The 25,558-nt window shown below is 42.5% G+C and overlaps 1 protein-coding gene across 3 annotated transcripts in view; it reads right to left on the bottom strand.

The window, feature by feature from the left end:
* Window positions 1–522: 522 nt before the first annotated feature.
* DPY30 (dpy-30 histone methyltransferase complex regulatory subunit) overlaps window positions 523–25,558 on the bottom strand; it is a 54,909-nt gene continuing 29,873 nt past the window's right edge. For all 3 annotated transcript variants that reach the window (XM_069769268.1, XM_069769266.1, XM_069769267.1), the window contains 2 exons: window positions 14,599–14,741; window positions 523–989 (listed from right to left, as the gene is read on the bottom strand). In XM_069769268.1, coding sequence (XP_069625369.1) covers window positions 917–989; window positions 14,599–14,741 — 216 coding nt within the window. In that variant the 3' untranslated portion in view covers window positions 523–916. The remainder of the gene's footprint in view (window positions 990–14,598; window positions 14,742–25,558) is intronic.

The following is a 25,558-nucleotide window of genomic DNA, read 5'->3' on the forward strand; positions in this document are numbered from 1 at the left end:
GCTGCTGCGTGTCAAACACAACGAGATCGTTATCCAGGACGCTGCAATGTCACGGATCGCTGTCGTTATCGTTCAAAAGTTGCTGAATGTGACGGTACCTTTAGACACTCACCCGATGCTGCACTGCTCAATGACGACTGAGGATAATACTGCATGAGTGTGGGCTGAGTGGGGATCGGATGGTGGGGTCCCACCCTCCTGTGGCTCAGCACTGGCTCCTCTGTCACAATGACGCTCCTCCTCCTGGTCCCTCCACACAGCGCTCCCGTTCATAAAAACCAGGATGCCAGGCCCCCCCAGCTCACGGGCCCCATAAACTAGTGAAGGTAGTAATGCTCCGATGGCAGCCATGGGATCATAAGAGTAAAGCCACCACACCCAACCTTCCCTTTCATTAAAGATCAGATCTATGGGACAGACAATAGAAGTCCCGGAGAATCACCCTCCGGCGCTTAACAGCTCATTACCCATTAAAATATGGATTACTATTTTACTCTTGAATAGGAAGTCGAATCACAGATATCAAGGTATCATTTTATTTAACAATCTGTGACTTACATGCCCATATAGACAGCCTACAAGTGTTGACTGTTCTGACATATGCCCTGTAAGAAGATCTGATTTACAGTAAGCTGGTTTGTAAGAACCTCACCTCTTTTGTACTGGTTCAATGCATCACTAAGCCACAAGTACGGTTTGACATTTTCTATTTATGAGTATACATTATTTTAAAAAGCTTTATTTTGTTTGTCACCTTTGACAATCTGATCAGAAATGCACAAGAGAAATACAATTTAAAAAGTGAAATAAAAACAAAACAAAAAAAAAAGTCCACAATGATTGAAGGTCACAGATGTGTGAGGTTCCTAAAAGTCATTGATATTCATGACAAAGATGACAATCAAAGTAATGTCCATTAGGTTCGCTCCTCAAACTGGGTCTTGTTTTTTAACAAGTAAGCTGCAAGGAATTCTATTGGATTAGGAGGCCTGAAAAAGAAAATAGAAATCATTAGATACAAATTTAAAAATTATGAAATCCAAAGGCTCCAACATAAACCATTTATACAAGGTTTAAAAAACAAAAAAAAAAAAAACACACAAAACAAAAACAAAAAACAAACAAAAAATCAAATATCTGCTGCAATTTGGACAAAAACATTTTTTTTGTACAAGGCTAAAGATATTTTATAATTCTGATTACTGCCTTTATTACCATATTTTCACCTGTAGATTTAGGGGTATTTTGCAGGTAAATAGCATATCTGGACTTGACCGGACACACATTCTTACGATTATAAGGTATCGGGCTGTTCAGTGTACTTTGACAGTATAAAAAAAATAAAATAAACCTACAAGCGAATGGCTTAATTTAAAGGCACTTCCCAAAATGGTAATAGATCCAAACAGAACAAGGAAGCATAAGCCAAAAAAGTTAAATTAAATCATCTTTAAACAGAAAATCTAAAATGAAGTAAAAATGGAGATACAAATACAAAAGTAACTGCCTAATCGGGTGGTAGACCCATATATAACTAGGCCAGTGTCATCATGCAAAGCTTCAGTTAGGGTGGTTTCACACTTGCGTTTTTGTCTGCAGCGTTTTTTACAAAAAAAACGCATGCGTTTTTTCCCCCTATATTTAACATTGAAAACGCATGCGTTTTTAGGTGTACGCGTTTGCACGCGTTTGTGAACGCATGCGTTTTTTAACTGCATGCTTTCATTTTATAAAATGCAACTTGTAGTATTTTGAGGGGCGTTTTTTTTTACCAAAAAAACGCATGCGTTTACATGCGTTTTTTTTTTTTGACCAAAAAATGCATTGGAGTCAATGGGGACGCATGCGTTTTTTTGGACATGCGTTTGCATGCGTTTTTTTGACACCATTGAATTAACTGTAGATAAGGATGTCTAGACACTGATAAGCCTCCCCCATAGCAGCAGGGTTATAAAAGGAAGGTTGGGGGAAGTTTCTGGTCACTTCTCATCAGACTCCAAAGAAGACAGCACCCTGCCCGGACGCATTGTTGGACAAGACACAGAGCAATGTGAGTATGAATGAATGTAATGCATTCATTTTCAATTTTTTGGATCTACATGTCCTAATTTCTTCTATTTTTTTCTTTCAACACGCATCAGAATGTCTTCTCCGGTTTCCTCGTCTGATGAGGAGTTCCAGCCACGTCAATCAGAAGTGGATCACGTGAGCGAGGTAAGTTTTTTGTCCGTCAGCTTTTTTTTTTTTTTATTTTATAGAGCACTTCAACTGAGGGACAGAGAGGTACTGAGCAGCGGAGTCAAGGTCCAGGTGGAAGACGGCAGCGGGTATGTATACCAGGCAGACTGTCCTTATTGTAATATTCTTTTAACTTCCTTTCTGTACCCTTGTTTTTCTTTACATTTTTCTTGTATCATCCTTTTCTGAAAGTTGTCTTTCATATTCCTGCCCTTTCTCATCTTCGTGTCTTATTTTTTCCAAATGTGGTTGACAAACTTAAATGATTTTCTTTTAATTTTAGGTTTCACAACGGGACGACGACCGGATTGATAATGACCTGCTGATCAGTCTGGTCCAGGAGCGAGTCCCGTTGTGGGACAGCCGGGATCAACAGCACGCAGTCAATAGTGTTCTCCGTCGTTTGTGGAGTGAGGTGGCCCAAGCGTTGTGGGATGGCTGGGAGAATTCCCCGCCACGGGTCCGTAATGCATTTGGTAAGTATTGCACGGTAGTGTGAAGCAACAGACCTTGGCCATGCTCTCTTGACTGTGTGTGATGAAAGAAACTTTTCGTAGTTTCTGTCATCACACCCAGTCACGAGAGCACGGGCAAAAGTCCTTATTCTGACCATTATATTTTATTGTTATTTCACAGTGGACACAGTAAGGACACGTTGGCGTTCCATGAAGGACCGCTTCAACAAGGACCTGCGTGCAGAGAAGAGTGCAGCTAGTGGTTCCGGAGCAAGGCACCGGCTCTACAAATACCACCGTGTGTTGGCCTTCCTGAGACCGGTCCTTCTCATGAGAACGCAAGTATTTCTCACATGCCTCCGGTTGTACTGCATTGATATAATCTGTCATTTTTAATTCCACAGGATGTACCGTCTTGTTCTAGATTGGTATTAATTTTCTGTTTTCTTTTTTCACAGCACACACTGTACGACTGTCGCCACAGGTTCTGGAGCGGTCCTTCAGCCGGCAGCCACGGACCCGTCCCAGCCATCCAGCAGCGCAGCACCAGGTGGGTCTTCCACACTCACTGGAGACCAGGGGGCTGGCCCATCAGGTCTTCCCCTTTCGCAGTCCTCTTTCGCTGCACCCATTTTTGCGGGCTCATCCCGGCAGCGACAGAGGGCTTCGGGTAGGTCCCTCATGCCCGAGTTTTTGCACTTGAGCTCGGTTTTACACAAAGCTATCAAGGCTTTAGGTGACAGAATGGATGTGTCCCATAACCTGTTAGAGTGCCGCATCCAGGATGTCGCCAAAAGCGTTGATCAAGTGAAAGCCGACCTCCAGAAGCCAGCTCATCATTTTTTTAATCAAATCGAACAGGGCATGTCGGAACACCTTAGCCCTGATCTCCAGCTGAGTGTGATGCAGGCCTGCAATGTTGCTTTTGTGCAGGCTATGCAGCAGAGTCAGAGTCGTAATGTGGCGGCATATCCAACTGTGCCGTCACTGTCACAAGTAAACACTATTCCTACCTCTGCTGCATACCACTGCACGGCCACCTCTATTCCCTCTACAGGTGTACTCCACTACAGCGCCAACACGATGACGAGTGCTGTTGGACATCCCACCGCCACCACCGTGACGACCGCAGCTCCGGCTTGGACCTCCTCCGCTGACACCACGATGACGCAGGACCCTGGCGTGGCTTATCGTCCCGGCACCCTCCCGATGCAGCAGGACCAATCCATGCAATATCGGACCGGCCCACCCCCGATGCAGCAGGACCGAGGCCTGGCATATCGGACCGGACCCACCCCGATGCAGCAGGACCGAGGCCTGGCATATCGGACCGGACTCACCCCGATGCAGCAGGACCGAGGCGTTGCTTTCCGGGCAGGACACCCCCCGATGCAGCAGGACCCATCCATGGCGTATCGCACCGGGCCCCCCATGATGCAGCACGACCAAGCCATACCTTTCCGGACAGGACCCACCCCGATGCAGCAGGACCCATCCATGGCTTTATTTCCCCCCCCCCCCCAACGATGCACCAGGACCCTGGGAGGGTGTTATGTTCCCCCCCCCCCCCCAACGAGGCACCAGGATCCTGGGAGGGTTTTTGTTCCCCCCCCCCAACGAGGCACCAGGACCCAGGCGGGACTTTATCTTTCCCCCCATTGGACTCAGACATTGCCGAGCGCTCCACAATGGAGACTGACTGTGTAATTGTGGAGCCGGGTCCTGACGTGCCTCCCGCCCACACTTTACAACCTAGCCCAAGAAGACTTCCCCCAACCCGGAAAACGCATAAAAAACAAAAAACTTTGATTATTCCTCCCCCATCACCTACCAATGTGTCTCAGCCTTCCAGTGTGTCTCAAGCCCCTCATGTTTTAAGCCCCATCCCCGAACTTCCAGACCCTTCAAGTTTTCTTGCCCATTCTCCTGCCACCTCTGCCTCCTCCACGGTGAGCCAGGCTTCAGTTCTGAATACCCCCCAGTTACGTCACTCAACCCCAAGCCGGCGTGGTTCAACCCGGCGCGGTACCAAAAAATAAATTTGTTTTGTTTTTCCTCAATAAAAAAAAAAGTTTATTTGCAACAATTATGTTTGGTTTATTGTGTCTTTCACCGCTCTCAATACACACCAGTAAACTTCGTCAAACACTTATTCTTTTGGCCTACACATATCTCCAGTAGTATAAAATACCAGACAACATCTATATGTGTTTCTTTAGTATACAGATATGAGTTGGCCAAAAAAATAGTAGTTATTTCCATACTCTTATTTTTAATTTTTAACTAGTGTAGTGTCACTGTACAAAGAGAAAGTGGTGGCAATCAAGTTCAGAACTCAACTGAACCGGTCAGATGTCAAAATAGACACCTGACCTGTTTAGTTGATTACTGACTTGTATATTCACCATATTCTATATAGCACATTATGTGAAAATGTTTGTCAAATTGATGGGACAAGGGTTGGCACACGCTAACTATCTATCCTCACCTGGGCAGGTGTAGAATTTTGAATTCATGATCATGTATATGTTCATCATGAATTCATTATTTCTTACACTTGACTTGACGGGTATAGAGAGCGTGCCAGTCTTGACGCAATGACGTCAAGAAGATTACCAATAAATAAATTTAAATCTGGTTACATTATTATAAGTATGCGTGTTTATATCATTCTTTGTAAACCAAAATAGGGAGTGCAACAGAGGTCAATTATGATTAAAAAAATCTAATTATTACCTCATCAACTATCACCCACTCCTGGTTTTGGATTACAAATTATGATATACATATCTACTGCCCATCTTTGTTCAACCTTTTGTTTAGAGAGGAAAAAGACAGGAGACCTGGTGAACACAAAAAAGTTTATTAATTAGAAAAATTTGTATCAGTATTTAATAATTGGTAAACATTAACATACAACAGGACATTTAAACAACATTGTCCTGCCATGAAACCCGTCCAATATCGGACACAAAATAGGCCGCAAATTGGTCCCGCATAAGACCAACGGCTGCAGTTGACCGCATCGGGTGATGCTGAAAATCTGGCAATGGGTGTGAAACTGGTTCATCAAGTTCAATGTGGGGTCGCTCCTTAGCCATTATATAATTGTGTAGAACCACACAGGCTTTGACCACCTCGTCCACTGTTTCCACTTTTAGATTGATGGCTGTTGCAAGAATGCGCCATTTAGCAACCAGAATGCCAAAGCTGCACTCTACGGTTCTTCTGGCCCTGGTCAGTCTGTAGTTGAATATTCTGCGTGTGTGGTCCAAGTCCCTACTAGAATAGGGCTTCAGGAGATTTTCACACATCTGGAAGGCCTCATCCCCAACCATAACAAATGGCAGCGGTGGGCCTTGAGTGTTGGGGAGAGGCTGTGGAGGGGGAAAATTAAAATTGTTGCCATATACCCGACGGCCCATATCCGAGCTCTTGAAGGTCTGGGAATCATTGCCACGGCCAAAAGCTCCAATGTCCACGGCGATGAAGCGACACTCCGCATCCGCTATTGCCATGAGCACTACCGAAAAATATTTTTTATAATTAAAAAACTCAGATCCGGTTCTGGCAGGTTTAACAATGCGGATGTGCTTCCCGTCCACCGCCCCTAAACAGTTTGGAAAATCACACACGTTCAAAAATGTTTTTGATATTTCCCGCCACATGTCCACGGTGGGTACGGGTATAAACTCCTCACGGAGTACATTCCATAACGCACGACCGGAATTGTTGTGGACACCTGACAGGGTTGAGATTCCAAGGCGGTATTGGAAGTGCAGGGAAGATAAACCCTCTCCTGTGGCCAGAAATCTAGAAGAAAAGGAAACAAAAAAAACATTTAAAATCGGCTCTTAATGGTGTTTTTAAATAAGAAAAAGGTAAAAAAAAAAAAAAAAAAAAATACATGTCATAACCAAAAATTTGGACTGTCATTGGTTTAGTTTTGGAACGTACCGTAATGTCACTAACAGACGTTCCTCGGGTGGAATTGCTCTACGGAGCCGTGTGTCCTGTCGCCGTATGGAACCTTCTACACGAGACAGTAAATCCCGGAAAGAATCTTGAGACATTCTGGTGTAATCCTGGAATTTCTCCGGGTTGGCATTCAGCTCCGCATAGAGCGTGTGATATGCTCCACGGGTCTCACGCACTTCAATGATGGGGTGCCTCCAAAAACGCCGACGCTGTCTCCTTCTCCATCTTTGGCGGTTTCGTTCTTGCTCCCAAACAAAAACACAGGCAAGGAAAATCTTGAAGCTGAACTCCAGTTTGAAATAAAAGTTCGCCATTGAAAGATCCATCATGACACCGGAAACAGTAGCAAGCTCTGAAATTTTCTGTACCCCTAGGGTCTATATATTGATTGCCAATCATGTACGCCCTCTCTATTCCCATTGGTTGTGTCTGGTAACCTTTTTTTTTATTTTTTATTTTTTTTTGAAAATCCCCAAAAAAACGCAAACGCATGCAAAAACGCATGTAAACGCGTGTAAACGCTGCGTTTTTTTAACGCACGCGTTAAACGCGTGCGTCAAAAAAACGCAGCGTTTACATGCGTTTTTGTACCATGCGTTTTTTTAAAAAAACGCATGCGTTCAAAAACGCAAGTGTGAAACCAGCCTTACTATATCACTGCCAAAGGAACAATTCCAGATACAAAGCCCTTACAGAAGGTTCAACTGTAGACAGAAAACAAAGTATAAGGCAGCCAACTTAAATCTGGACAGTAGATTTCATAGGATCAGTACATTGCAGCACTAATTAAGCTTAATGCATAGAAGTAAATATAAAAGGCAATGTAAGACTTTACTCACTAAAGCCGATTTCAGCTGTATAAGATCTCTAATTGCTTGGCATGCAAATACATATGTCAATGAAGTCAGTTAAATAAAGTGTATTGTGCTGGTATTTAGAGAGTCATTAAAGACTACAGCACTACTTGAAAAGCTTAGTGTATAGAGGTAAGTATATATGCCATAAAAAAACTTCACTTGTTAATGCCGATTTCAGCTGTATGGAATCTTCAATTGCTAAATATGCAAATATAAATGTATCTAAATCTCATAGACCAACTAAATAAAGTGAGATATAGATATAGAGATATATAGAGATATCTATATACACACCCTCATCTCCTGCCTCGACTACTACAATATCCTCATCTATGGCCTTACTGCCAACAGTCTCGCACCACTCCAGTCAGTCCTTAACTCTGCTGTCCAACTAATTCACCTCTCTCCTAGCTACTACTCTGTAAATCCCTTCATTGGCTTCCAATTCCACAACATACCCAGGTCAAAGTACTAGCATTGACCTACAAAGCTCTCCATATAAAAATCGCCAAACATCTTACAACATGCAATCTCTGGTCCTCCCAAGACCTACTTCTCACTGATACATTCCTCACCCAAAACACTGCCAATACTTTGAGAGTCCCCTCTGGAATACAGAGCCAAAATATGTCCGATTAGCCACCACATTCAGATCCTTTAGAAGGAACTAGAAAATCTGTCTCTTCAAGAAAGCTTACAGCCTGCAATTACACCGCTGCCACCTCATCACCAGAGCTGTAACACAACCACCACTGTCTTCTTCCCCATTATGTAGACCAAAGGTACCGTCACACATAACGATATCGTTAACGATATCGTTGCTTTTTGTGACGTAGCAACGATATCATTACCGAAATCGTTATGTGTGACAGCGACCAACGATCAGGCCCCTGCTGGGAGATCGTTGGTCGCTGGGGAATGATCAGAACTTTATTTTGGTCGCTGATCTCCCGCTGATATCGCTGAATCGGCGTGTGTGACGCCGATTCAGCGATGTCTTCACTGGTAACCAGGGTAAATATTGGGTTACTAAGCGCAGGACCGCCCCGATGTTTACCCTGGTTTACCCTGGTTACCATTGTAAATGTAAAAAAACCCACTACATACTTGCATTCCGGTGTCTGGTCACGTCCCTCGCCTTCAGCTTCCCGCACTGACTGAGCGCCGGCCGGCCGTAAAGCAGAGCACAGCGGTGACGTCACCGCTCTGCTTCACGGCCGACCGGCGCGCTGCTCACAGTCAGTGCGGGAAGCTGAAGGCGAGGGACGTGACCAGACACCGGAATGTAAGTATGTAGTGTTTTTTTTTTTACATTTACAATGGTAACCAGGGTAAACATCGGGTTACTAAGCGCAGCCCTGTGCTTAGTAACCCGATGTTTACCCTGGTTACCCGGGGACTTCGGCATCGTTGGTCGCTGGAGAGCTGTCAGTGTGACAGCTCTCCAGCGACCAAACAGCGACGCTGCAGCGATCGGCATCGTTGTCTATATCGCTGCAGTGTCGCTTAATGTGACGGTACCTTAAGGCTGGTTTCACATTTGCGTTTTTTGCCGCAGCGCTTGTACCGCATATAAAACGCATGCGTTGTGTTTTCCTATATTTAACATTAAAAACGCATGCTTTTTTTTGTTCGTGTTTTGCCGCATTTGACGACGCATGCGTCATTTCGTTGCTTGCGTCTTGCAACATGTAGTAATTTCTACAGGCGTCTATTTGCCGCCAGGAAACGCATGCGTTAGATTGCGCAAGGTTTGCGTAAAAGAAATGCATTTCTGTCTATTTTTTTTTTTTTTTTAACAGTGGGCAAAGTCAAAACACGTTGGCGTTCGATGAAGGACCGCTTCAACAAGGACCTGCGTCAAGAGAGCCGTGTTCCCAGTGGTTCAGGAGCAAGGATCAGACGCTACAAATAACATCTCGTTCTGTCATTTTTAAGACCGGTCCTTGCCCAGAGAACGTTTATCACATGCTTTATGTTGTATTGTATTGCCATAATCTGTATTTTTAAATTCCACAGGATTTTGCGTCTGGTAAATTTTTGATAATTTTATTTTTCCTTTTTTCACAGCACGACTGTCGGCCCAGATTCTGGAGCGGTCCTTCATCAGACAGCCACGGACCCGTCCCAGCCATCCAGCAGCGCAGCAGCAAGTGGGCCTTCCACACTAACTGGAGACCAGGGAGCTGGTCCATCAGGTCTTCCCCTTTCGCAGTCCTCTTCCACTGCCCCCTTTTTTTTGGGCTCATCCCAGCAGCGGCAGAGGGCTTCAGACAGGTCACTCATGCCCGAGTTTTTGCACTTGAGCTCGGATTTACACGAAGCAATCAAGGCTTTAGGTGACCGAATGGATGTTTCACATAACCTCTTGAATCCAGGAGGTCACCAAAAGCCTTGATCAAGTGAAAGCCGACCTCCAGAGGCCAGCTCATCATTTTTTTAACCAAATTGAGCAGGGCATGTCAGAACACCTTACTCCTGATCTCCAGCTGAGTGTCACGCAGGCCTGCAATGCTGCTTACATGCAGGCTATGCAGCAGAGTCGGTATTTCCAGCAGACAGTGGAGGCATATCCACCTGTGCCTTTACTGTCACGATTGTCCTCAATGCCGACCTCTGCTGCATCCCACTGCACGGCCACCTCAATTCCTTCCACAGCCGGACACCACTACAGCACCACCATGCCGAGTGCAGTTGGACATCCCACCGCCACCACCATGACATCCGCTGCTCCTGCTTGGACCTCCTCCACTGACACCACGATGCAGCAGGACCCTGGCATGACCTTCCGTACCGCCACCACCACCATGCAGCAGGACCCTGGCATGGCCTTCCACTCTACGAGCACTATGGACTCTGGCAGGGCTGCACGCTCTACGAGAACTATGAACTCTGACACAGTGCAGCCGGACCCTGACAGGTCACCCGCCACATGAGCCCATCAAGACCTCCCCCAACCAGGCAAACCAAAAAAAAAAAAAAACAGGACTTAGCATTCCTCCCCCTTCACCTACCAATGTGTCTGTAATGTCAGGTTTGTCTCACCCTTCCAGTGCGTCTCAAGCCTCTCATGTGTCAAGCCCCATACCCGAACTTCCAGACCCTTCTAGTTTCATTGCCCCTTCTCCTGCCACCCCTGCGTCGTCCACGGTTAGCCAGGCCTCAGTTCTTCAACCCCCCCCCCCAGTTTACATCACTCTACCCCAAGCCGGCGCAGTAAAAAATAATTTTTTTGAGTTATTAACAAAATAAAAAAAGTTTGATTTGCCACAATTATGTTTGGTTCATGGTGTCTTCTGCCGCCGGCAACACACACCGTGCGCCAAGAAACGTCGCCACACACTTACTTTTTGGGCCACATCATATCTCCAGTAGTTAAAAATAAAAAGACTGCAGCTTTGTGTGTCTTTAGTTTACAGATATGAGGTGGGCCAAAAAATATTACATGTATCTCCATAATCTTTTTGTCTGTGGCTAGTGTGGCAGTCTGAAGAGAAAATGGTGGAAATACAGTGCAGTCCTCTACTGAACAGGTCAGGTGTAAAAAAAAAAACTCATTAGTTATGACACCTGACCTGTTGAGTAGAGAACTGCCTTGTATAACCACCATTTTCTCTTCTTTATACATAATCTATTACACACAAATTGAGGGGACAATGGTGGTCACACGCTACATATCTATGCTCACCTGCACAGGTGTCAGAAATAGTGAATTCATGAGCCTGTATATGTTTATCATGAATTCATTATTTCTGACACCTGACTTGATGAGTAGATAGTGTGACAGTGATTGTCTCTTCAGATTGTGTCCAATGGATACAGGAGAAGAGAATCATGACGCAATGACTAGGGTTGAGCGACCTTCACTTTTATAGGATCGGGTCGGGTTTCACGAAACCCGACTTTTGGAAAAGTCGGGTCGAGTGAAATCGGCTGATCCTATAAAAAAAGTCGGGGTCGGCCGAAACTCGAAACCCAATGCAGTGCATTGGGTTTCCATGGTTCCCAGGGTCTGAAGGAGCGGAAACTCTCCTTCAGGCCCTGGGATCCATATTTAAGTGTAAAATATAGAATTAAAATAAAAAATATCCTTATACTTACCCTCTGACGCGCCCTGGTACTAACCAGGAACCTTCCTTCCTTTTAATCAGCCTTCCAGGACCTTCGGTGACGTCGCGGGTGACGTCGCGGCTTGTGATTGGCCGCGCGGCCGCCCATGTGACCGCTCGCGCGGCCAATCACAAGCTGCGACGTCACCGAAGGTCCTGGAAGGGCTGATTCTTAGGAAGGAAGGCTGTCGGAAGGAAGCAGGGCGCTTCCGAGGGTGAGTATATTCCTATTAGGTATATACTCACCCTCGGAAGCGCCCTGCTTCCTTCCGACAGCCTTCCTTCCTAAGAATCAGCCCTTCCAGGACCTTCGGTGACGTCGCGGGTGACGTCGCGGCTTGTGATTGGCCGCGCGAGCGGTCACATGGGCGGCCGCGCGGCTAATCACAAGCCGCGACGTCACCGCGATGTCACGGCAAGGTCCTAGAAGCGCGGATTTGAAGGAGGAAGGCTGCCGGTTAGTACCAGGGCGCGTCAGAGGGTAAGTATTGCAATATTTTTTATTTTAATTCTATATTTTACACTTTAATCTGAATTCCGATACCAATTCCCGATATCTTAAACATATCGGGAATCGGGATCGGAATTCCGATTCCAGATTCAAAAGATCGCCGACTTCATGGCCGACCCCCCACTGGGGTCGGGTCGGGTTTCATGAAACCCGACCTTGCCAAAAGTCGGCGACTTTTGAACAATTTCGACCCGTTTCGCTCAACCCTAGCAATGACGTCAACAAGCTTACAAATAAAGCAACATGGCTGCCATTACTAGCAGTATGTGGCCAGAGTTTTATATCAGTATTTGTAAGCCAAAACAAGGAGTGGAACAGTTTGAGGTAAATTATGATATTAACATAATAACTAGCACCTCTGCCTTTATCACCCACTCCTGGTTTTGGATTATAAAAACTGATATTAAATACAGATCAAATACTGCCAGTTTTAGGACAACCTTGGTTTGGAGAGGAAAAAGATAGGAGAGACGGTCAACACAACCAAAAGTAAAGTTTATTAATCAGAAATATTATCATTGTAGAAAATTACTGGTACAGATGTAATTACAACATGACTTTTAAACAACATTGTCCTGCCATGACACACATCCAATATCTGAATCAAAAAAGGCAGCAAATTGGTCCCGTATGTGACCAACGGCTGCAGTTGACCGCAGCGGGTGATGCTGGAAATCGGGCATTGGGTGTGCAACTGGTTCATCCAGTTCAATGTTGGGTTGCTCCTTAACCATTATATAATTGTACAGAACCACACAGGCTTTGACCACCTCGTCGACTGTTTCCACTTTTAGATTTATGGCTGATGCAAGAATGCGCCATTTAGCGACCAGAATGCCAAAGATACACTCTACTGTTCTTCGGGCCCTGGTCAGTCTGTAGTTAAAGATCCTTCTAGTGTGGAATATGGCTTCAGTAGGTTTTCACACATCTGGAAGGCCTCATCCCCAACCATAACAAATGGCATCGGTGGACCTTGAGTGTTGGGGAGAGGTTGTGGCGGTGGAAAATTGAAATTGTTGCCATACACACGGCGGCCCATATCAGAGTTCTTGAAAGTCTGGGAATCGTTGCCACGGCCAAAAGCTCCAATGTCCACGGCAATGAAGCGACAGTTCGCATCGGCTATTGCCATGAGCACCACAGAAAAATATTTTTTGTAATTGAAGTACTCCGATCCTGTCCTGGCTGGTTTGATAATGCGAATGTGCTTTCCATCCACCACTCCTAAACAGTTGGGGAAATCACACACATTCCAGAATTTTTCCACAATTTCAAGCCACATGTCCAAGGTGGGTAGGGGTATAAACTCATCCCGGAGTACATTCCACAAAGCCCGGCAGGTGTCCGCAACTATTCCAGACAGGGTTGATATTCCAAGCCGGAATGGGAAGTGGAGGGATGATAAACTCTCTCCGGTGGCAAGAAATCTGGAAGAAAAACAAACAAACAAAAAAATTACAATTTATTCTTTTTATGGTGTGGTTACGATAAAAAAAGAAAGGAAAATACACAAAAAATCCATGTCAGAAAACACTAAATTTGGACTGTCATTGGTTTAGATTTTGAACGTACCTTAATGTAACCAGCAGACGTTCCTCGGGTGGAATCGCTCTACGGAGCTGGGTGTCCTGTCCCCGTATGGCTCCTTGGACACGAGAAAGCAAATCCCGGAACGAGTCTTGCGACATTCGTGTGTATTCCTGGAATTTCTCCGGGTTGGCATTAAGCTCGGCATAGAGCGTGTGATAGGCTCCACGGCTCTCACGTAGTTCGATAATGGGGAGCACAGGCAAGAAACAGCTTGAAGCTGAAATCCAGGTTGAAATAAAAGCTCTCCATGCGAAGATCCATCATGACACAGGATACAGTAGCAAACTGTTAAAATTTCAGTAGCCCTAGGGTTTATATATAGAGATCCCATCATACACGCCCTCTGTAGTCCCACTGGCGGTGTCTGGTTATCTTGATTTTTCTCTTGTGAAATTTCTCATTATGCGCACCAAAAACGCAAACGCAGGAAAAAACGCATGTAAACACGTACAAACGCGGTGTTTTTTTAACCGCATGCGTCTAAGAAACGCTGTGTTTGTATGCATTTATATGCGTTTTTCCACCACTTGCGGATGTGTTTTAAACGCTGCGGATTTAAACGCAAATGTTAAACTAGCCTAAGTCCATAAAGGACAGGTCCATCTTGCTTGAGTACCAGTCAAGTTTGTTCATAGTAATTTATATTTTGTATGTAAACCCCAATCTTCACATGTACAGCAGCATGGAATCAATGGTGCTCTAAAAATGTTTTTTTTTTTTTTTTAGAATGCAAAAACGTCTCACATATGAATGAGGCTATGTAGTCTATTACATTAACATGACTCTTCAGATGTGATAAGTTTGGATTGCTCAAGATAAAGTTGAGCATTAAGGTCAACGACTTCATTTTATTTTACCTCTCCTTTGCCAGCACAGAAAGGCCTTGTAGAAGTATTGGAACCACTGTCTGATCAAGATATGCTCGTGTAGGTAGGGCCTGTAAATCCACTTTCTGCTTGGATACTTTTTCCGTGCTTGCCTTCTCATTCTCAACTATTCTCTAGGAGAAAGCACAATTTAGGCATCACAAATCTGTTTAACTTATATTTTGCAAACATAACCTTTATAAACATCACATATTTGCTGCCTGTTAACTGGAACCCATTTGTTAACTTCGTAGGCAAAAAAAAAAAAAAAATGATATAATTCACAAAAATGTTTAGCCCTCTTTTTTTTTATTTTCACAAGGATAACAGGATAAACAGTCCACATAAGTTGATGTGAAATTTCTACTTTTAGTATGCAGATACCCCATTTGTGGTTGAAAACTACATTTGAAGCACAGTGCATAGCTCAGAAGGGAAGAAGCGCCATATTGGTGTTTAGGGTATGGTCACGTTGCGAATTTGCCTGTGGATTCGCAGCAGTTTTCCATCCCGTTTACAGTACCATGTAAACCTATGGAAAACAAAATCCGCAGTGCACATGCTGCAGAAAATTCCACGCGGAAACGCTGTGGTTAATTTTCCGCAGCATGTCAATTCTTTGTGCGGATTCCGCAGCGTTTTACACCTGCTCCTCAATAGGAATCCATAGGTGTTAAAACGCAGGTGAAATCCGCAAACAAAACCGCTGGAAATCCGCAGGTAAAATGCAGTGCGTTTTTCAAAAACTGAGGGGAAAAAAATACACACAGAAATCCGCAACGTGGGCACATAGCCTGAGATTTTGCTGGAATGGTTTGAGGGTGTCTGAAGGGACAAAACCACAGGTGGTCACATAACTTTATACCATTGTGCAATGAAGAAAAAAAAAAAAATTACCCCCTTCATCACCCCCTTAGTTAGGGAAAAATAAAAAAAAATGTATTTATTTCCATTTTCCCATTAGGGCTAGGGTTAGGGCTAGGGTTAGGGCTAGTGCTAGGGTTAGGGCTAGGGCTAGGGTTAGGGCTAGGGTTAGGGTTAGGGCTAGGGTTAGGGCTAGGGTTAGGGTTGGGGCTACAGTTAGGGTTGGGGCTAAAGTTAGGGTTAGGGTTTAGATTACATTTACAGTTGGGAATAGGGTTGGGATTAGGGTTAGGGGTGTGTCAGGGTTAGAGGTGTGGTTAGGGTTACCGTTGGAATTAGGGTTAGGGGTGTGTTTAGATTAGGGTTTCAGTTATAATTGGGGGGTTTCCACTGTTTAGGCACATCAGGGGCTCTCCAAACACGACATGGCGTCCGATCTCAATTCCAGCCAATTCTGCGTTGAAAAAGTAAAACAGTGCTCCTTCCCTTCCGAGCTCTCCTGTGTGCCCAAACAGGGGTTTACCCCAACATATGGGGTATCAGCGTACTCAGGACAAATTGGACAACAACTTTTGTGGACCAATTTCTCCTGTTACCCTTGGGAAAATACAAAACTGGGGGCTAAAAAATAATTTTTGTGGGAAAACAAAAAGATTTTTTATTTTCACGGCTCTGCGTTATAAACTGTAGTGAAACACTTGGGGGTTCAAAGTTCTCACAACACATCTAGATAAGTTCATTGAGGGGTCTAGTTTCCAATATGGGGTCACTTGTGGGGGGTTTCTACTGTTTAGGTACATTAGGGGCTCTGCAAACGCAATGTGACGCCTGCAGACCAATCCATCTAAGTCTGCATTCCAAATGATGCTCCTTCCCTTCCGAGCCCTCCCATGCGCCCAAACGGTGGTTCCCCCCCACATATCGGGTATCAGCGTACTCAGGACAAATTGGACAACAACATTTAGGGTCCAATTTCTCCTGCTAACCTTGGAAAAATACAAAACTGGGGGCTAAAATATAATTTTTGTGGAAAAAAAAATATTTTTTATTTGCATGGCTCTGCGTTATAAACTGTAGTGAAATACTTGGGGGTTCAAAGCTCTCACAACACATCAAGATGAGTTCCTTAGGGGGTCTACTTTCCAAAATGGTGTCACTTGTGGGGGGTTTCTACTGTTTAGGTACATTAGGGGCTCTGCAAACGCAATGTGACGCCTGCAGACCATTCCATCTAAGTCTGCATTCCAAATGGCGCTCCTTCCCTTCCGAACCCTCCCATGCGCCCAAACGGTGGTTCCCCCCCACATATGGGGTATCAGCGTACTCAGGACAAATTGGACAACAACTTTTGGGGTCCAATTTCTCCTGTTACCCTAGGGAAAATACAAAACTGGGGGCTAAAAAATAATTTTTGTGGGAAAAAAATTTTGTTTTATTTTTATGGCTCTGCATTATAAACTTCTGTGAAGCACTTGGTGGGTCAAAGTGCTCACCACACCTCTAGATAAGTTCCTTAGGGGGTCTACTTTCCAAAATGGTGTCACTTGTGGGGGGTTTCAATGTTTAGGCACATCAGTGGCTCTCCAAACGCAACATGGCGTCCCATCTCAATTTCTGTCAATTTTGCATTGAAAAGTCAAACTGCGCTCCTTCCCTTCCGAGCTCTCCCATGCGCCCAAACAGTGGTTTACTGCCACATATGGGGTATCAGCGTACTCAGGACAAATTGGACAACAACTTTTGAGGTCCAATTTCTTCTCTTACCCTTGGAAAAATAAAAAATTGGGGGCAAAAATATAATTTTTGTGAAAAAATATGATTTTTCATTTTTACGGTTCTGCATTATAAACTTCTGTGAAGCACTTGGTGGGTCAAAGTGCTCACCACACATCCAGATAAGTTCCTTAGGGGGTCTACTTTCCAAAATGGTGTCACTTGTGGGGGGTTTCAATGTTTAGCCACATCAGGGGCTCTCCAAACGCAACATGGCGTCCCATCTCAATTCCTGTCAATTTTGCATTGAAAAGTCAAATAGCGCTCCTTCCCTTCCGAGCTCTCCCATGCGCCCAAACAGTGGTTTACTGCCACATATGGGGTATCAGCGTACTCAGGACAAATTGGACAACAACTTTTTGGGTCCAATTTCCTGTTACCCTTGGTAAAATAAAACAAATTGGAGCTGAAGTAAATTTTTTGTGTAAAAAAGTTAAATGTTCATTTTTATTTAAACATTCCAAAAATTCCTATTAAACACCTGAAGGGTTAATAAACTTCTTGAATGTGGTTTTGAGCACCTTGAGGGGTGCAGTTTTTAGAATGGTGTCACACTTGGGCATTTTCTATCATATAGACCCCTCAAAATGACTTCAAATGAGACGTGGTCCCTAAAAAAAAATGGTGTTGTAAAAATGAGAAATTGCTGGTCAACTTTTAACCCTTATAACTCCCTAACAAAAAAAAAAAAATTGGTTCCAAAATTATGCTGATGTAAAGGAGACATGTGGGAAATGTTACTTATTAAGTATTTTGTGTGACATATCTCTGTGATTTAATTGCATAAAAATTCAAAGTTTGAAAATTGCGAAATTTTCAAAATTTTCGCCAAATTTCCGTTTTTTTCACAAATAAACGCAGGTACTATCAAAGAAATTTTACCACTATCATGAAGTACAATATGTCACGAGAAAACAATGTCAGAATCACCAGGATCCGTTGAAGCGTTTCGGAGTTATAACCTCATAAAGGGACAGTGGTCAGAATTGTAAAAATTGGCCTGGTCATTAACGTGCAAACCACCCTTGGGGGTAAAGGGGTTAAAGACACTTACAAAGGCAATCCTAGGTTGCTTAGGCATTGCTATTCTATTAATGTTCTGAACCCTAATATTTTCATCCAAAGTTGAAGGGTAACCCCTGTCATGAAATTTCTTATCCATTTCAATGTGTCTCATGGTGCGTTGGACCGGATTGGATACAATCCTCCTAATTCTGTCATGTTGTGACTTAGGTAGTGCTTTTTTAACATGACGTGGGTGATTGCTAGTATAAGAAAGTAGGCCATTTTTGTCCGTTGGCTTGACATAAGTCAGTTTCCACTATACCACCTGTCCGTATCACTACGAGGGTATCCAAAAAATTAATAGATTGATCACTGTACTGCAGGGAGAAAGTGATGTTAGGTGTACTTGAATTCAAATCCGCATGAAAGCCCCGAAGAGCTTCAGCATCACCGGTCCAAATAAAAAACACGTCATCAATAAAACGTCTCCAAAAAATGACATGTGATGAAAATAATGGGTGACAATATACATATGATGTCTCATAGAAATCCATGAATATGTTGGCAAATGGAGGCGCAACATTAGACCCCATTGCAGTGCCTTTCTTTTGTATATAGAACTGGTCCTCAAACAGGAAGTAGTTCTTAGTGAGGATGATGGTTAATGCATCAATACAAAATTGTAGCTGATTTTCTGAAAAATTGGCATGTGTGGTGATATATCTGGTGACAGATTCAAGACCTTCCTGATGGTCAATATTAGTATATAAACTGGAAACATCCATGGTAACCAGTATGCTGTTGGAGGGTAGGGGACCTAAGTCCCTAAGTAATTGTAAGAAATGAGTAGTGTCTTTTAAATATTATTTCATGGAAGGTACAAGTGGAGATAAGATCTTCTCTACTGTGATTGCCAGTGGTGACAGGACAGAGTTAGTGGAAGCCACTATGGGTCTTCCAGGGGGTCTGAGCAGATCTTTATGTATTTTTGGCAATGTGTATAGCACTGGGATAACCGGATGATGGTTAATAAGAAAATCTCCCAGTTTCTGGTCAATGACACCTAATGATAAATAGTGTGACACTAAATTACTAATCTGTCTCCCAATTTCAAAAGTTGGATTATTAGACACCGGCATATAGGTATTGGTATCGTTCAATTGCGATAAGATCTCATTAATATACTAAGTTCGATCCAAAACCACGATCGCACCTCCTTTGTCAGCAGGTTTTATAATTAAATTTCTATTATTTTTTAAATCCATCAGTGATCTATATTCTTCCCTTGATAAATTATTTTTAATCTTAACAAGACCTTTATCTATAGACCCCAAAATTTCTTTAACGTAACGTCTGTTTACAACCTCAATAAAAGTCTCCACAGGATGATAGGACTGGTGGCTGAAATGATCGGTGTAGTTCCTGATCCACCTGAAATGTGTCAAAATGAGGTACCGGACAAAGTTAAACTACCCAACATATCCGGGACCGCATATCCCAACATAAATCTACCATCCGATGTGGGCGTACTCTCCTTCCTGTTCCTGAACATTTTTCCCAGAACAATCATACAGTCGCACAACTTAAATACCAAATAATTGATTGGATACCTCCCATGAGGAGAGGGGGTAATAGAGTTGAAAAATTAAAGATACGGGAATCCTATTGGATCCACAAATTGCAAACTCTCTTTCCATTGGGCCTCAACAGGGAGTATGAGGTTATGTATTAGATGACTCTCTTGGATGGACTTTATACTATTTTCCCCTATTCTTTATTTAGTTTGGGTCCATTGGAATATTTTTTTCATGAATATCTTTTCATATATATTTTTTCATATATTTTTCACATTTTTTCATATCTTTATATTTTCCGCATTTTTGCATATTTTTCCATATTTTTCTGTACATTTTCATATTTTTCCATATATATTTCTTTTTATATTTTTCTATATATTCTATCTCTATTATTCCACTTGTTACTTAATTAGATGAATCATATATTATCATCTTCTGTTTTTGTATGCAATGCCAATTCATATACCTATAATATAACAGTTTTGTTCCTTCTTTTTTCCCCCCTTTCTTCTTTCTTTTCCCTTCTTCCTATAGACAGGCGCCGACCCTCGTTGAGTCCAAGCAGGGGAGTCATGTGACCGGCCGGATCTTTCGGCCGCATTCGGCTCTTCTCGGCTTTCTGGCCGCGCATGAGCAGTAGATCTCCGGCTCATCACAATCAACCCGGAAGTACTTGTTCACGGGCTCAGTTAGCCTGCATAAAAGGACGCATATTTTCAGCATCCTATTATCGCACTCCGGACCTTCCTGAGCACCCGATTCACATCTCATTGGTAAGATTAAACACTGGGACTTCTTCCTTTCTTCTACCACTTTATTATATTTTTTCCCCCTGGAATCATGGTTAGATCCGTGGTATGGTCGCACTAGGTATCTATGGGATTAACTGCTTTTCTTATACCTTATTGCCATTCACTTCCAGCGCACTGACACATTCACTTCGGCTGTTTTGCCTTCTTTTTCTTTTTTTCCCTTAGGGAGATCGACTAGGGGGATTTTGTTCAATATATTAACCCCTTCATGACCGTGGGATTTTTCGTTTTTCCGTGTTCGTTTTTCACTCCCCTCCTTCCCAGAGCCATAACTTTTTTATTTTTCCGTCAATTTGGCCATGTGAGGGCTTATTTTTTGCGGGACGAGTTGTACTTTTGAACGACATCATTGGTTTTAGCATGTCGTGTACTAGAAAACGGAAAAAAAATTCCAAGTGCGGTGAAATTGCAAAAAAAGTGCAATCCCACACTTGTTTTTTTGTTTGGCTTTTTTGCTAGGTTCACTAAATGCTAAAACTAACCTGCCATTATGATTCTCCAGGTCATTACGAGTTCATAGACACCTAACATGACTAGGTTATTTTTTACCTAAGTGGTGAAAAAAAAATTCCAAACTTTGCTTAAAAAAAAAAAAAAATTGCGCCATTTTCCGATACTCGTAGCGTCTCCATTTTTCATGATCTGGGGTCGGTTGAGGGCTTATTTTTTGCGTGCCGAGCTGGCGTTTTTAATTATTCCAATTCAGTGGAGATACGTGCTTTTGATCGCCCGTTATTGCATTTTAATGCAATGTCGCGGCGACCAAAAAAACGTAATTCTGGCGTTTCGATTTTTTTTCTCATTACGCAGTTTAGCGATCAGGTTAATGCTTTTTTTTATTGATAGATCGGGCGATTCTGAACGTGGCGATACCAAATATGTGTAGATTTGACTTTTTTTTTTTTAATTGATTTATTTTGATTGGGGCGAAAGGGGGGTGATTTAAACTTTTATATATTTTTTATTTTTTTCACTTTTTTTTTTTTACTTTTGCCATGCTTCAATAGCCTCCATGGGAGGCTAGAAGCAGGCACAGCACGATCGCCTCTGCTACAGAGCAGCGATCTGCTGATCGCTGCTATGTAGCAGAAATGGAGGTGTGCTGTGAGCGCTGACCACAGGGTGGCGCTCACAGCCACCGGTGATCAGTAACCATAGAGGTCTCTAGGACCTCTATGGTTACCATCCTGACGCATTGCCGACCCCCGATCATGTGACGGGGGTCGGCGATGACGTCATTTCCGGCCGCCCGGCCGGATGCGGTAGTTAAATGCCGCTGTCTGCGTTTGACAGCGGCATTTAACTAGTTAATAGTGGCGGGTGAATCGCAATTTCACCCGCCGCTATTGCGGGCACATCTCAGCTGTTCAAAACAGCTGACATGTCCCGGCTTTGATGCGGGTTCACGGCGGAGCCATGCATCAAAGCAGGGGAGCTGACATCGGACGTACTATAACGGTCCGATGTCAGTAAGGGGTTAATATATTTTTGCAATATTTTTGCTATATTTCGCAATATTTTTGCAATTCTTTTGCAATTTTTTTCTGTAATTGGTATAGAATATATATTTTTTGCAATATTTTTGCAACATTATTTCTGGCATACATGAACAGAGACACATACTGCTATGCGAGCTGCAATATTAGGGTTTTTTTTCATTTTCGGTTTGTCGTTTTCTGTGTTTTGCGGTATTTGGCTATGGATTTCCGGCCATATTTGATATATATTCTTGTCTTTTAACACAATAATCAACCAAGAAAATCTGGCCTAATGAAGGCACTTCCAATTAAACAAATCCTACAAAAACCACGGAAGTAACGCCATAGTAGAAGGTTAAAATGTCATTTTATTACATATATGCGTACACTACAAAAATCAAACAAAAAATAAGGGGGGGGGGGGGGGGACACAAAATAGCCGCAATACCAAAAATATGATGCACTCCAAAGTGCTAAAAGGGATGTTTAGATGATATACTTCTTATGCTACTCTTACTCACTCCAGTAGTCACAGTGTTAGTTCCAAAAATGAATATAAGTTGCACTAATAGATGATATATAGTTGTAATAAATATTCTGTCATATATGAAACGAAACACTAGGCTGCAACCCTATATCATGACACCACATTGTAGTACTATACCCAACATCCTAATATATAAAATTATGAGGACAAAAGAAATTCTTAGTACATAATCAACAAAGTGCAAAATGCTAAATATAGAGGACAAGTTTCCATTAGTAAAGATATTCAAATGAATGCCCTTCGTATTGAGGTAGCAAAGAAAAGTGCAATATGCCAAAAAAAATAAAATATATATATATATATATCAGCTAAATGGTTAATGCAAAAGTGCATAGTGCCATCCAAGGTAGGGCTTCAAATTAACACCCATATTGCTGAAGTTCAAGAAGGAAAGTGCCATGTGCCAAGACGTAGTGGCAGCCAGATAATAGGTGCAAAAGTGCACCGTGCAGACAGGAGTTAGAGAAAGCTAAATATGTAAGTAATACATGACCTGTTTGGGCGGCTCTAATAAAATGGGTTCTGCGGGTTTTGAGCCGCCCAAACAGGTCATGTATTACTTACATATTTAGCTTTCTCTAACTCCTGTCTGCACGGTGCACTTTTGCACCTATTATCTGGCTGCCACTACGTCTTGGCACATGGCACTTTCCTTCTTGAACTTCAGCAATATGGGTGTTAATTTGAAGCCCTACCTTGGATGGCACTATGCACTTTTGCATTAACCATTTAGCTGATATATATATATATATATATATATATATATATATATATATATATTTTATTTTTTTTTATTTTTTTTGGCATATTGCACTTTTCTTTGCTACCTCAATACGAAGGGCATTCATTTGAATATCTTTACTAATGGAAACTTGTCCTCTATATTTAGCATTTTGCACTTTGTTGATTATGTACTAAGAATTTCTTTTGTCCTCACAATTTTATATATTAGGATGTTGGGTATAGTACTACAATGTGGTGTCACGATATAGGGTTGCAGCCTAGTGTTTCGTTTCACATATGACAGAATATTTATTACAACTATATATTATCTATTAGTACAACTTATATTCATTTTTGGAACTAACACTGTGACTACTGGAGTGAGTAAGAGTAGAATAAGATGTATATCATCTAAACATCCCTTTTAGCACTTTGGAGTGCATCATATTTTTGGTATTGCGGCTATTTTGTGTTGCTTCCCCCCCCTTCTTTTTTGTTTGATTTTTGTAGTGTACGCATATATGTAATAAAATGACATTTTAACCTTCTATGGCGTTACTTCCGTGGTTTAACACAATAATCTGCCATTTGGATGTATATGATAGAGTCATTAATTCACCAATGAGTAAGAAATGTCTTTGGGCATAGGCCTTATATAATTGTGTATGTACATACTTTATTTCTAAATATATTTTTGCTTTTCTGTACCAATTTTTGTTAGTAACTTGAATTTATATTGTCCTATTTAGGTATCTCTTGATAAAGGCTAATGTTATAGCTGAAACGTTGAAATATGATACCTACTTCATGTGAATTTTGATACCTACTTTATGTACCTTTATGGTCCTTTTTTGTGCGCAATTTGCTTGAATATGGAATGAAATAATTCACATTTCTAATAAAATTGATTTCACCTTGCTTGGCGAAACAGTGTGCCGGATTTTTTTCTTGAGATTATTGATATATTTTTCCTGAGCACCTGTATACAACGGTGAGCCACTCCTTATCTGTTCTGAATCTTATTCCACTTTTTGTTAGGCAGTATGATAACAGTGCTCACTTAGAGGTGTTAACGTATTACCACTATGGGACTTTTACTTTCTGCAGTCTGACCGCAGCTATAAGTTGAAGACACAAAAAGAGCACAGCGAGGTCAAAAATACTCTGTTGCAAAGAAGTCACAGTGAATAAGCAAGTGCTAGTCAAAAAATGAAAAAAATACAGGGTATTTAGTTAATACTTTTTTTTGCAAAAAAAAATGTATATTAAGCTGCTCCACCAATCGCCAAGGTATACCCATAATAGAGCAGTCCTATCTGATGTATATAATCCCTATCTGATTTATTTAAAAACCTGATCATCTGTATAGTACCTGTATAAGCAGGGTTCAGAGAGAAAATATCCATTTGGACTTGCTGGATGGAACAACTTCAGTGCAAATGGCCCACAGAGGAGTGGTGGACTCCCCAGTCTTGTAGAAACAAGAAAACAATTATAGAACCAAAAACTCATGGGCTACTTGCACAGTGAACAAGTCTGTAGAAACCTGTTCACACCACCAAGAAACATGAACACACAAAAAGAGCACAGCAAGGACAAAAATACTCTGTTGTAAAGAAGTCACAGTAAATAACCAAGTGCTAGTCAAAAAAATGAAAAAAAAAATGTGTTTTTGGTTCTATAATTGTATATACATATTGTATTACATTTTTTTACTATTGATGCCGCATAGGCAGCGTCAATAGTAAAAAGTTGGGGACACACAGGGTTAATAGCGGCGGTAACAGAGTGCGTTACCCGCGGCATAACGCGGTCCGTTACCGCCGGCATTAACCCTGTGTTAGCGGTGTGTGGAGGGGAGTATGCGGGCGACAGGCACTGACTGCAGGGAGTAGGGAGCGGCCATTTTCTTCCGGACTGTGCCCGTCGCTGATTGGTCGCGGCAGCCATGACAGGCAGCTGGCGAGACCAAATCAGCGAATGAATAACCGTGACAGAAAGACAGAGACAGAAGGACAGACGGAAGTGACCTTTAGACAATTATATAGTAGATAGTTGTCCACATTTTGAGAACTTTTATTACTTTAATATATGTTTGGGGTCAAAAATAATTTTTTGCAGGTTTTTCCCCTGAACACTCAACTTTGACATGGTCATAAATCAACTGAGTGG

The sequence above is a fragment of the Ranitomeya imitator genome, chromosome 5 (assembly GCF_032444005.1).
Source record: "Ranitomeya imitator isolate aRanImi1 chromosome 5, aRanImi1.pri, whole genome shotgun sequence".
NCBI lineage: Eukaryota > Metazoa > Chordata > Amphibia > Anura > Dendrobatidae > Ranitomeya > Ranitomeya imitator.